At 45.4% G+C, this 14,284-nt stretch overlaps 1 protein-coding gene across 13 annotated transcripts in view; it reads right to left on the bottom strand.

Annotated features, from left to right (window-relative positions):
- The window catches only part of Unc-115a (actin binding LIM protein Uncoordinated 115a), a 37,364-nt gene that overhangs the window by 4,668 nt on the left and 18,412 nt on the right, over window positions 1-14,284 (bottom strand). For 2 of the 13 annotated variants that reach the window (XM_033473046.2, XM_033473040.2), the window contains exons 4-14: window positions 13,940-14,177; window positions 11,616-11,934; window positions 10,304-10,375; window positions 9,502-9,688; window positions 7,947-8,206; window positions 7,610-7,871; window positions 7,144-7,227; window positions 5,219-5,319; window positions 3,465-3,534; window positions 2,402-2,484; window positions 517-720 (exon numbers count right to left, since the gene is read on the bottom strand). In XM_033473046.2, the coding sequence (XP_033328937.1) occupies window positions 517-720; window positions 2,402-2,484; window positions 3,465-3,534; window positions 5,219-5,319; window positions 7,144-7,227; window positions 7,610-7,871; window positions 7,947-8,206; window positions 9,502-9,688; window positions 10,304-10,375; window positions 11,616-11,934; window positions 13,940-14,177 (1,880 nt within the window). Of the gene's footprint in view, window positions 1-516; window positions 721-2,401; window positions 2,485-3,464; window positions 3,535-3,842; window positions 3,941-5,218; window positions 5,320-7,143; window positions 7,228-7,609; window positions 7,872-7,946; window positions 8,207-9,501; window positions 9,689-10,303; window positions 10,376-11,615; window positions 11,935-13,939; window positions 14,178-14,284 lie in introns of those variants that run through there. The other 11 variants (XM_033473043.2, XM_033473041.2, XM_033473044.2 and 8 more) reach the window with 11 other exon arrangements.

Here is a 14,284-nt window from a genome sequence, read left to right as displayed (position 1 = left end):
TAAACCAATTACGGACTGTCCTAATAGTCGTAGAACCATCACCGTAAATGGTACAAATCTCGTTTGCAGTGTCCTTTGCCCTATCACTTTTTTGTTAAAGCAATGAAGCATAACATGCCGCAAATGCTTTTGTTGGCTATCCATATTGAACGGCGCAGAAAAAATTTTATAAGGAACCTTGTCACCCACGAAACGTACTCTAAAAGAGCTCTGGGACGACTGAAACCGATACCCTAAACAGCCAAGAGATAAGCCTGCGTGTTTATATAAACGCAGCCAGTTAAAATCATTCATAGCGCGGCGCGGAAAGAACTTATGGGATACCCTAATAATTTGTAGCAATGCTGCGCTTCGCGGAACGAGATAAATCATGTTGACGCGCGACAGTGGACTCGCGCGTGATTACAGGGAATGGGTGAAAAGAATTTTTTGCCGGGAATGCGGTTCGCGCGGGTAACGTGCGGGTAATTGCAGAGATTAATGCGTTGAATATCAATTAACGGAGTAGTTGCTCACCTCAAGGTTGCAGCGATCCACGTCGGCGGGCAGCCTATAGTTAGTGATGACAAGTAAGTGATATGGATAGAGTTTCGGTGGTTCGGATGGCGCAGTACCCATGTCCGGCAGCGATCTCCTCACGTGATGTCCCCCATGACTCCCGACCACCGAACCTAGGCCACCTGTATACGTGGTGGACGATGGTAGCATTCCACCATCATTCTGAAGCACGAATCGTACATTAGTCCCCGAAATCGATGACGTACCCGTCGGAGTTAATAGCGGTGCATTTAATTGAACGAAGCGTCTCGCGCGGGAACGAATTCTTTATTGTTTCCTCGGACGCCGATGATCGTCCTTCGGAACGTGTTTCTTTTCGCTGCTCGATTTTCCAAAATCGATTTTCGTTCCATCATCCAAAGATCAACATTTTCGGGACATTTTTTTAGGAGAATCCAAGCGGAACAGATTTATTTTCCTGCCGATTTTCTCTCAATTTTGCACACTAGTTAGTTTCGCGGTTCTCTCGATCCTCTAGTAATTTGAACAAATTGAACGCCGCACGCGTAGGATTGCCAATACGCGAAATTGAGAGGATGTCACGGTCAGGCTTTCGAAGAACTATGTAAATGGTCCCGCGCGAGATGTTTGTTCCCACGTTGCAGCGGATCGCTCGACCGTCAGCAAGACTGAACGTTGCAGCAAAAATAAAAAGAGAATCAGCGAATGTTGACTGAGAACGCGGCGTTTTTTGTGCGAACGGCGTGCACCATCGGCGTGTGGTCGTAGTGCCGTTCGCGAGACAGAACTATAGCTAGACTGAAAAGGAGACGATGCGATGGGAACTGGCATCTTACGATTCATTCTTGAACCCCGCGCAGTCGGTGAACCGTTTTCTTTTTTTTTTTCGTGCAGTGTGTTTCTGTGAGACTTACATGATAATCGGACTCTACACTCGCCGCACGGATCGGTCGGTTTTCGATCGGACACGGCAGGGGAAAGAATGAAGCACAGCCACGAAACACGCGCGAACGTGCGCATCATGCACAGATATTGTTCGGTAATTGTTCAGTGTAGGCCATAGTTCCGTTTCGGTTTCTTTCGTTCCGTGGTGCACAGAAGATGCGTTCGTATGCGGTTAATGGAGGTTGTGTTTAGTACGCGTCGGTTAACTCGACGAAAAAACGAAAAGTGATTGAAGGCGGCGATATATGGCGACGATCGATTGATTAATCTTTTGTCAAAGATTTCGGGCGGTATCGGTACGAGAAACTCGCATCGTGTTATCGTTTGCGTGAACGAAAAGATATATAGATATACGTATATGTATTGCGTTTATCGTTTGGCACTGTCGAACAAACGGCAAAAAAGCTGATCGCCTTTCGGTCTAAAACGTTGCAAATCATCGAAGCGCATAAACAATCTCTAATCGAATCGATCTCTGGCAAACTGATTCGTCGAGAGTCAAATATGCAACAACTCCAAGTCGCAAGGCAAAACGTGACAAGAATCGAAAACAAAATAGATGTGTTGCAAATGCAAAAAAAAAAAAGGAGAACAAAAAGATATTGGAGAACTGTAATCGCAGCAAATGTACAGCAGGCATGCGCAAAACAATATACAACGCTCTATGTACAAAATATATGTAGATATGTTACAACTGCGACAGCGACGGGCCAACTATATCGAATATGTACATAGATAATTCTGTACTTTGTGAAAAACGATTCCGTGAATTCGTGATCTAGTCTCCCGCGTCCGTGCGATTCTCATTTCGTATCATCCAAATCTGTCTCACGCACGCGCTCACTCTCTCCCTCTCTCTCACACCGAATTAATCTAACCCGACTGCAAGAATGCGATTAATCGTATAAATCAGAAATGCAAAAAACAAGCTACAAACCATGCTAATTCGCCGGGAGTAGTATGGGGCTGTGGTACATACCAGTGCCCGTCGATCCACATCCGTGATGCTGCCTGTCGATACTAAAGTTCGGGAGAAAATGGGAAAGAAAAAAACCATGTCAAACCGTGTTGCACAAACCATTTCGTTATGTTAAGAAACAATCGTTTCGCTCGGCGATCGATCGTGTTCCGTATCCAACCAACACAACAGCCGAACGTCCTCCTCTCTGACACACACACAGCATCGACACATCATTTCTGATTTGACCGACGTTGGGCGAACTGTCTTGTCGACCGGGAAGACGATCGGGCCCCCGATGAGAAATCACTATAAGCGAATGTCGGATGATCGTATTTGTACAAGATATGGGACCTGAATCCGCTAAAAAAAAGCTACATGATACGTGGGCAGCTCTCAACGATCAAGCATCCTCAAGGCACGTATCATAGTGTGACGTTCATCGCGCTACGGATGACCGTCACGAGCAGCTAGAAATCCATCCGGCACGGTTAATGATCATAACAGTCTGCGATTCTTATGCAATCCGCGATCTAAAATGATCACCGTACGCCGGGTCCCAGCAGGGAAACGATCCGTACGATGAAACGATGACAATGACAATCAGTGTGTGTGTATATATGTGTGTGTGTGTGTGTACGTACCTATGTATGCACGTATACGTGTATGTATGTTAAGTGTGCGTGTTTGGGTGAGCATGATTGTAGCACGTGTCGTGTAGTTTGTACGATTCAGCGAAGATGCATTAGTCAAGCATGCTCAGGTTATTAAGCCGATATGTAATGATCGAAAGAGAACGAAGTGAAATGAGAAAGAAAAAGGAACAAAAAAAGAATAGAAAGAGTATAAAAGCGTGCTCGCGGAACCGTTCGAGAGATATTGCCAAGCTGACGGTTGGTTCCGCGAGCACTCTCGATACGTGAACAAAACATAATAATGATAAAGAAGCATGTACAAGAAGGTCGAAGATTCGAGAGTACTGCGAGAGAAAAGGTGGCAAGATAACGTGATCGGTATAGGTCCTTTCCGCTTTGTTACTCACTATCTGACTTGCCAGAGGAGAAATCAGTGCTGTGCGTCTTGTCTCCCATCCCACTGAACGAATAATCACCCTAGACGACAGAAAAGCGTACATTTTAGCAGTGGCACGTGGTACATTCTCGTTAAACCGTGTAATATCATTATATGTGTATAATATATATGTATATATATATAGAGAGAGATGTATATATATATTTCTATATATATATATGTAGAGAGAGAAAATGTAAATAACAAGTAATGGTAATAATCACAAGAGTAAATCGTAAGAGTCAAAACAAGTAAAGAACAAAGTGTCTCTAGAGCATTTCTTAAATAAAATACAGCAACAGGTGCAAGAGATTGGTCGTCGATTGTGACGCGATTGTGCAAGACTTACAGGGAGAGCAGATACAGAACCGCCGGTCGAGGAGAAGGTGTGACTTCGCGGTGCCAGACCGTACCCTGGCTTCGGGATGTGCCGAAGGGAGCTCACAACTGGTTTCAAATGGTCAATCGACAGTATTACTCATTAGTTCCAGCCGGACAGTGGAATCGTTTCATTCCCATACGAATGCCCAACGTTCGCCAACAAAACATTGCGTTCTTTGTATTGCGTGGAGTGGTTTTTTTTTCGTTACATCGACTTTGCTCTGTGTCACCGGACTCGGGGGGACTGTCTTGTACCCTACCTTTTGCATCGAGAGACTACAGTCACCGGCTTCACCTTTTTTCCAAAGACTTTGCAACCTCTCCTTCTCACAGTATCCTCCTGCGTTCGCTTCGCGATAGGGGTCGTTCGTTCTACCTTATTCGTCGCTCCAACCAAATGCGAACTATACCTTCTTACGAGTTGAAACACGTCCCTGGGTCACGACAGTGTCATGTAATTCTTTCATCGATGCCAAGATACGACCGTTCGAATTTTAAGAAGAGAAACGCTGGCCGGATAATATAATTCGAGAAATTTCAGCCTTTCTTTTACTTCTGAACGAGAGGATACTGTGACGTATTCGCTGCCATGCTTCCTCAGAAACCCCGAAGAAAAGATATTTCTCCAGAGTTTCGTCGACTTTCGTCGAAGCGGCTCTCCAGCAAGCACGGCGAGCGAAAGAAAAAAGAAGATTGCCAAGGAGGAACGAAAGAAAAAAAGGTAAAAGAATGCAAAATTTCGAGTACTGCGTGTCGGTAGGTCCTCCGAGACTCTACTGTTAATCGAACATCCCCGCGGCAAGAGGGCGAAACGTTCGTTTTTTTTTTCTTTTCGGGGTGCAGAAGCGTAGTGTGCCTCGTGAAACAGGGTGCAAAGAATAATCGGCGCGTGTACGAGAAACGAAAAGATATTCATACGCAATCAATATGTACTTGTACTCGGGAACGAATAAGCCAGCACCTGTATGTGTACGTGTGTGTATGCGTATGTGTGTGAGCGTCTGTGTGTAAGTAATAGTAAATATTTCTATAAAGCTAAAGATACAAGAGAGAACAAAAAAAAAGAAGGTCAGAAGAAGAACGATACAAAAAGAAGCATGCCTCCCGTGAAGACAAGTCAACAAATCGGAATCATCATACGTTTCCCTCGGTCGCACGACGTCTGCTCTTCGGTAGTCTTTTCTTTCTACTCTTTTTTTCTGGTGTGTCTGTTTACGGAAAGGCGAGCTTCTTTCCCTTCTCCTCGGGCGCCGAAGCTCGCCTTTCCGGGCCCGTGATTACGAGTCTCTATAATCGTTTGACTTGAGATCAACGGTAGGTCGATTGGAAAGTTCACGGACTCACCGAATGATAGTGCCTAGCGGCGTTTGGAAGAGTGAAGGCGCGTTGAGTACCAAGGGGTGGATAGTTTCTGGGAGCCGGGGAACGTGCCGATGACCTCCCAACTGCCGCCCACGCAAACACAACACAAACACAAAAACACAAATAGAGACACGATGATACAGGTAGCGGCGTGTCGACTAACGATATAGACAGCGGTATACTATAACGATATATAAATGAGAGCCGACGTTGGAAGATGGTCGCGCAGATTTTGACAAATCTCTCGCATAAGCGAGACAAACTTTTATAAACTTGGCAATGAAAACGTCCCAGAATCGAAATGAATTTAACCCATTGACTCCCAACTACGAGATATCTCGTAGTAAGCGTTTGTACCAAAACTGCCAGCTACGAGATATTTCGTAGTGGGTGCTGCAAGTTTAGATTGGCTACAAATGGCTATTTGAGTTAGGAACTATTAAAAAGAATGAATGAAAAATGTATATAGTGTAGAGAACATATTGATTATCAATAAAACAATGCTGTAAATGCCATTGCAATATTATATCAGTAACTTAATATTATTATATATATTAATAATATTATATTATATACTGTAAATGCCATTGCAATATTATGTCAGTAACTTAATATTATTATATATATTAATAATATTATATTATATACTGTAAATGCCATTGCAATATTATACCAGTAACTTAATATTATTATATATATTAATAATATTATATTATATACTGTTAATGCCATTGCAATATTATGTCAGTAACTTAATATTATTATATATATTAATAATATTATATTATATACTGTAAATGCCATTGCAATATTATATCAGTAACTTAATATTATTATATTTTGTAAAACTTCATGTTTTCTTTCAAATAAAACCGTGACACCCAGGGCAAGACGCGCTAAATTTGCGTGGCAGTCAATGGGTTAATCTTTTTATTTCGATGATGAGGGAATGCACGCCAGTCGCTATTGCTGCTCGATAGGCTTAGTATCGAAGCACGAGTTTAATTCCCCATAAATGGTATGGAGATCGACCTCCTAAACGTTCCTTCGAACCAGATCGAAACTGAATCCGCGCGAGGCTCCGCGACAATCTTCCAGCGTGGCGAGACATTCAATAGGTATGACAGAATGATACTTTTCTTCTGAGCGATGTGTGTTCGTGTATGATGAAATAGTTGCGAATGGTGAGATATCAGAGTACCATGCGAGAAGAGCGTAGCAAGATGTAGTCTAGGGTAATTCAACGGTCGGGATGGAAACCGCGGTTGGGTTTCGCCTCGGTGAAAAGAACTGGGAGCTCGGTATCGATTATGCTACTTCGCAGGATGATTTACTCGACGCACAGTATACAGCGGACTCCGCGGGCAAGCTGGAAACGTCCATCGTGGATCCGAGAGATGAGAACCAGCTGGCTCGCGCGAGGTCCGCCGTATAGTTCTCGGGAAAGATGATAGATGTAAGAATAGGCAAGCACATCGATGATAGATGTCGATCACATGCAGAAGCGGATAATACATCACCTGGTTACGTTAATGGGCGCCCGTAGTGTGCGGTATTCGGTGCTATGCCACGGCCACATACAACTTAAAACAATCGCTGCTCGAGTCACGCACTTGTTATCGTTCGTCAATCGAGCACGGGCGACACCCTTCCCCCATCGCACGATTCGCATTCGCACGTCGCAAAATGATATTTTCCGAACGTGGGATGCTCCCTCTTTCTCTCCCCACCCAGCTATCACGTCGGTATCTCTAAATGTCCGATGTTACTTCAAACGGTAGAGTGGTATGTTAGTGTCATGTGCGAACGTGTGGACATGTATGAGATGATTATCACTTAATGTTAATGAGACGATCATGATAATAATGACAAAACTAGTCGGCTCGAGAACTGCGGGGAGAACTTACCGTTGTAACTCGGCCCGCTGGACCTGTAACTCAGACCGTCGTCGTCCTCCCAAGGTCTGGCGTGATCTATATTTCTCGAGGGAGCTAGAAAACGAGTCGTGCGTCAGAGATTTTTGGCTTTCACGGCCCGGCGTCGTACAGTTCTTACTGCCGAGGCTTTCGGACGGAAGCCGCCACCTCGTGGAATTGTTTTCTCAACGTTCCGCTAGCATTGCAACCAGCTTCATAAGGTGGTGGTGGTGCTTCACTTAGCGGAGCCTGTTCATCGCTTATCGATCCAAAAACTTTCCCGATCGATCAGCTGAACAGCGAAACACAATTATCAAAAAACATTGGCGGAACGATCCCACAAGGACGGGGCTCATGCCCGAAAGCTTCGATAACAAAAACTGCAAGTGATAAACCGCTTCGGAAATCTTCCGAACGATCTTCGAATCGCTATCAGCGATAATGAGTCTACACTCACAGGCGCCGACAGGGCTCTCGTATCGAAGTCTGTGCGTCGGTTCTCTGGCAGCGGACGGTGTTCTCGACGCGTTTCTCGGGTCCACGTTGGCAGCTTTGTGTCTCAGGTTCTCACGATCCTTCTCCCGATCCTGCAGGAACACCTTCGCTATGCCAGTGTCGATCTTGCTCAGCTCGTCCTGCTCCTTCTTCAACTTCTCTTCCACTTCCTTTATATGCGTCTTGTTATCGACCTCGTCCTCGTCATCCGATATAGGCACACCCTACGGAGACGAGCGCAAGTGTTATGTATTACGAAGTTCAACAACAAATTAATCGGTCTCGTGGCTAGGGCTCACCTTGTACGTGTCCGACCATCGTCTGCGTCTCTCTGGATCCGTGTAAGGGTAAGGAGGGGCGGGGAAATCGTCCCTCTCGATCGGCGGCTTGGCTCCAGGAGGCGGCTTCATGGCGTCCGGATAATGCGCCAGCTCTATTGGCTCGTCATTATCTACTTGACTGGCCGGCGACTTCGGTCTCGGCTCGCTGAGAGCGTCGACCAGGGCTCGCATTCCTGATCGGCTGCTACGTCCGCCGCTGCTTCTTATCGAACGGGACGCTGTCGTAACAGAAACACGATTGACGGTTTCCTTCGGCCGATGAACATCGTGACAAAATTCGGATCGGCTAAAGGACGCAACCATTGGACCTTCTGCGCGAGAATAGGCACTAAAAGACTCTGTGCCCTATGCTTTTTAATCGCGAATCCTGCTCTTTTTCCCTGTAATGAAACTATTGCGTTAGAATACCTATCGATGCATCGTATCGCCGTTGAGTGTCATCATCGTGTATTTTTTGATTCCGCTTCGATATAATCGAAGATTGGAACAGCGATACGATGAGCAAGTATGCTAGAATCAGAGACTCGTTGACAGCCTTGTCCTCGAATAAAATTTAACCCTTAGCGCTCCGAAGGCTTCGCTACGGAGACATTTGTCATTTGTTCCGTAACTCCAAAGGCTCCGCTGCATTACGATTAAACCATTTTTTGACCTTTTCTATGGTTAGCAACATGGAGACAAATAAATATTATGATGAGAATTTAGAGCCGAGTAATACCGAAGACGTATTTGATTTTGAAGAGTTAATAGACATTGTGGAACACAATGTTGGTTATGATTCTGACACTTCAAGTAGTAGTAGCGAAATTATACTACCAAAGAGACGAAGAATGAGAATTATTGAAAGTGAAAGCGAAGATTCGTTACAAGACTTAGACGAATGGCGTGATGTTACGGAAGAATTAGATATTCCAGATAGAATACCTTTTAGTGTATTGCTACAGGTCATTGAACCACAAGTTCCTACAAACATTGAACAGCCGACACAATATTTTAAATTATTTTTCACGGACGAATTGGTAAATGAAATTATAAAGGAAACCAACAATTACGCAGAAAATGTTCTAAACTTGAAAGAAATATCTGGTAGCTCTATCTGGCAAAGCGAATACTGTGACACTTGTCCAAGTAAACCCAGAATGCACATGGGAGATTGTTACCAAAGATATCGCACCATGGTGAATTACAAAATTAAAAATTTATCTTTCATTTACAATAGGAAAATGTATATTTATAAAAGAAATAAAATATCAAATGCATTCGCAAGGACGTGTAATCTTTTCCGCTCAAAATAAGACTTCCTTTATCTCAGGCGCTCCGCTCCAAAAATGTGCCAGAATTGCTGGTAGCCAGTACTCGAGAAACGCGCGGAGCGCTAAGGGTTAAAGCAAGCGATCTAGTTCCTGGTGAACCGTGACAGATCTCCCGATCACGTTTCGTTCGAGAGTCACGCGAAATTTTGGCACGCTCGCCGATCCGAAAGTTATGGCGCCGAGGCAGAGATCAGACTTACAGCTTGGTCTGTGAAAGTGTGGGCTCGTCGGTGGTTTGTCGTACGGCTGTATCGGACGTCTCAAGTATCCCTGGCTGGGCGTCTCGGTCAAGTACGAGTACGTGTAAATCCTAGACACATCCTCGGATGCACCGCGTCCGTACTCTCTCAACATCAGTCCAGGACTGCCGGTTCGCGCGGGGTAATACTGAGGCAATTAACGCATATTATCGCGGTTGAGCTCGTGCTGGGCTCGCGGTGTGTCGCAAGCGTCTTGTCATACCGCTAACTTTAGCTTCGTACTGAGCAAAGGAAGATAACAACTCGATGCGTGTTACGCTCTTTCGAGAAAGCGCACCTTTCCCGCTAATCTGCGGCATCGAAGCCCGATAAGATCAGCGTGTCCCTTTCGCGAAGCGTTCCAAACGGTCATCGTTGCGTATCGATAGTTTAGGCGCCACCTGGCGCAATCGGGATGATAATTGTTCCGAAACGTTTTCGGCTAGTTTCAAAGGTGTAACAATCGGATCCGGTGAAACGCTGCGCCAAAGGAACGCGAGGCGAAGTTGAAGCGAGGTCTTCAATTGAAACGAGTGTAGGTGAAACTGCGCGCAAGTAGGACAGGAATCAGCTGATTGGCCGCTTTACCAATTGATCCATCCGACCACTCGAGATCTAATATTCGGCCGCCACCCACACCGGTGGCTGGAGGAATTTCGGCGACGCGGAGGACGCATCCGGCGACACGGAATTTCGAACTTACGGCGCGGCGTGGCGCGGGGTTTCTCGAAAGAGCGTCTGTGCTAGGAGATACATGGCATACCTTGCGACTGAGGCTGCTGTAAGGGCTGCAGAGTGATCCGTTCAGGCTTGGCGTGCGTGACCGCAATGAAAACTATACACAATGACCGTGCGAAAAAAAAAGTAAACAACGATTAAGAAAGCAATAATCAAAATAAAAGAAAAAGGTAAATTGAGAAGAGGAAAATCATAGAGAAAACGAGATATATATGACCAGTTCTCAGTTCAAGTATGTATATATATGTATATATATATGTATATATGTGTGTGTACGTAGAATATAATATAATATAATATATATAATACCGAAAAAACCGTACATCGAAGCGTGCGGAAAAAGTGTACAACGTCACGTTAAAGGAGAATGTAAATGCACAATCGAAAGCCAATAATAATTATCGTTCAATAGAATGGTGATCAAATTAAGCTATACACAAAGCTGTTACTGAAACTATAATTATAATAGTAATAGGTGGATTTGTAGGTGGTATCTAAACGAGATTGGTCTACTTTATAGTCTGGTGTCGAGACAACTGTATATATATATATATAATAATAATAATAATACGTATAGTACGTATAATACTGAAACACAAGAACGCCAACCGAGCAACAAGTAGTATGTTTCACACGAGACACGTGGTAACAACACAAGTCCAGAATAAGCACGATGCAAGCTGACTTTATCCGTGATCGTCTCGGATCGTTCGACAAGATATCGTCCCGACCGATACACATGTTTCGCAACAATTCAACAATGGTCGTTCGACGGCAACGTACGATGCAACTAAACTTCAGAGAGAATAGGAACAACAACAACAAAATAACAAAAGAATGCATTCGGCGAGACGAGAGAGCGACGTGCACATATTCTCGAACGATATCGTCAAGACAGAGGATACTAACCATGTTACGCCGAGAACAATGAACGTTATTAGCAGAGATTCGCGATCGAACGACAACAGAGAGAGAAAGAGAGAGAGAGAGAGAGAGAGAGAGAGAGAGAGAGAGAGAGAAATGAGACGCGGTCGAAACCGATCGAACGAACGATCGACTGCGAGAGTGACGCCATCGTAAGTCACCGTGACGATGAAATGGAACACGAAGGACAACGATCGTCGCACGCTCTACGGTGCAATTGATTATGTTACAGAGATCGGTACACCAGTTCCGAAACTCGAGTTCGGGATAGGCGCGAAGCTTCGAGGACAGAGGACCGAGAAACGGCAGTCGAGTCCTAGCCGACTGGTTCTCTTCGGGACCGTGACGCTCCCTGACGTTCGCTGCGGAAATTCGGCAACTGCCGAGCGGATCGAAACCTGTCCCAGGCTTACCTGCATCTCTGACGCGCTGCTGGAAATTCGCTCCGACTCCCGATGCTGGGGAGTGTGCGCTTCGCCGTGGCCATTTACGATACCATTCGGCCCGCTGGGGCCGGGGCCGCAGCGCGGGTGCCATATCGCCGCGCCCTGCAAGTACATCTCCTCCCCGTCACCAAAAGGATCCCCGCATTTGGTGCAGCGCGCGCAGGTTGGATGGAAATGGTGATTGTCGCCGGCCTGCAGCACCTTGCCGCTGATGTAGCGGTTGCAGTACGCGCACTTCACGCCGAACTGCTTCTGGTAGTCCTTCTCGCAGTAAGGCACCCCGTCCCTGCCGAACATGGTCGCAACAGTCCTTACACTTCCGCAACTTATTCTAACGACGCCTGGGTTCGTTTGATCTTGGAGCCTCTTCGCTTTCGAGACTATCTCAAGAGTTAACGTCTATGTTTGGTTTACTATTACTAGCAAAATACGAATTGTGTCCTAAAATTATGGTACTTCCGGGAAACGAGGGATTCCCGAGGTCATTTGAAATAACTTTTTCCTGGGCGCATGTTCAATCTGCTGTTTTGTTTGCGAGTTATTAACGAAAAACAGTGACCAATGAGAGACGAGATCGGCTGGCGCGGAGGCGGCCGAGCCGATGAACGGAACTGGGCTTCGTCCGCTCGTTGGCTCGGCCGCTTCGCGCCAACCGAGCTGGACTCTCATTGGTCAGTGTTCAACGTTGATAACTCGTAAACAAAGCTGCGGATTACACTTTCGCTAAGGAAAAAGTTATTTCGAATAACCTCAGGAATCCCTCACTTCCCGGAAGTACACTATCGTTTTGGGACACCCTGTATATACATATTGGCGTCTATCGGATAGAATAGTGCGTGTAAAAAAGATGAAATAACTTTTTGAAAGGAGAAGACGATGAAGAAAGTGCGATGAGAATTTTGGCAAAAAATATATACAAAAAACGAGATGAAGATGGTTATTAATTACTATATAACGATGAGACATTGCGCAGTTTTGTTTGGATCGAGTAAAGAACAAGTAAATCTTATCGAAACCGAATAATTACACGAAAACGAAAGCATTAGCTTCCGTTTCATCGGTATAAATGAAGAAATAATAATATAGAAAATTCCGCTGTTTTTAGAAATATTTCCACACCTTGTACGGAAAATGAACTATATTTCCGGAAAATGAGGAGTTCCTCAGGTGATTCGAAGTAACTTTTTCCTTTACATAATTTTTTTCTGAGGCATCGTTTACGAGTTATTGAGGAAAAACGATGACCAATGAGGAGCGAGCTCGTCTTCGCGCCAACCGTGGCCTTCGCGAGGCGGCCGAGCCAACGGCGCCAGCTGTCGAATCCCAGTTCCGCTGATTGGCTCGACCGCCTCGCGCCAGCTGAGCTGGGATTCGACCGCTCGACCGCTGGCGCTGTTAGCTCGGCCGCCTCGCGTCAGTCGAGCTCGCCTCTCATTCGTCAGTGTTTTTCGTTAATAACTCATTAACCATGCCTCGGAGAAAATTTTTGTAAAGGAAAAAATTGCTTCCAATCACCTCAGTAATCTCTAATTTCCCGGAAGTACCATAATTTTGGGACACCCTGTATATCAATAAGAAAAATACACAGGTAGCAATTTAAAGCGGTAGAGAAAAATTTGAGCTACTGAGAGAAACATCGATACGCAACTTTCAACTCGTTAGAACGTTTAGCTCGTGCGTTTTGAAATGAACCCTTTGCACTCGAAGCTATTTTAACTCTAAATATAAAATATATAAATCATTTTTAACTTATAAAATCATTTATCTAACTTATAGTATTTCTATTTTATACGACAAAATGCATTTTATGCACATGAAATTGACACTTGGGACTCGCACAACAGTTACACTCTTAACCATTTTTTAAAAGTTATCTTAAAGCGTGATATAACAAATTTTAGTGGTGCTTCAGAGTCACCATTCGAGTGCAAAGGGTTAAGGCAAACAATCTCCATTTCGCATAAGGACTCGCAGTCTAATTAATTGCGCACAATCTTCTCCTGAGAATGACATCGCGAGCAATGTGTGCGATCGGCCTCGAACGAGTCGACCAATGAGAAGAGCGCCTTGTACCGGGCACAGTGAAAAGAGCTTGCGCCGAGCATAGAATCCACGCTTGGAATCGATAGAATTTTAAATCGCGGAACCATGGAGTTTCATTGTTGGTGCATAGAGGCCGAGCAAAGGCGGAGAGCTCGCTCGTCTGGCGGTCTAATGAAAATTGCAGGCGATAGGGGTCTCCAAGATTGAACGAGCTAGGGGAGGAAAAACCGGCGATTTTCTCGACTCACTTTCCCATGTACTCGCCGTGGAGCACGGTGTCGCAGCTGTGGCACTTGAAGCACCAGACGTGCCACTGTCGATCGAGCGCTACCAAAGCCTGACCTTCCCGTAATTGGTTTCCGCAACCGGCGCAGGCACCGGGGTCGGAGGGCCCGTCTCCGGCTCCTCTGGTCGCCGCGTTATTGCCGACCGGCGTCGAGGCCTCTCGAACCGGGATACCGACGCATCGATGGCATAGAGCTTGACCTATAGACAATGCTCGGTTAGTTGGGATTGGACGGATCCGGTCGTCGATCTGCTGACGCTGACGCACGCCGCGACCATTGTCTTTTATCCCGGCCAGCGTATCTTCG

Source organism: Megalopta genalis, chromosome 7 (genome assembly GCF_051020955.1).
Source record: "Megalopta genalis isolate 19385.01 chromosome 7, iyMegGena1_principal, whole genome shotgun sequence".
NCBI lineage: Eukaryota > Metazoa > Arthropoda > Insecta > Hymenoptera > Halictidae > Megalopta > Megalopta genalis.
The sequence above is the reverse complement of the archived record's forward strand: the minus strand, read 5'-3'. Positions and strand labels throughout refer to the sequence as shown.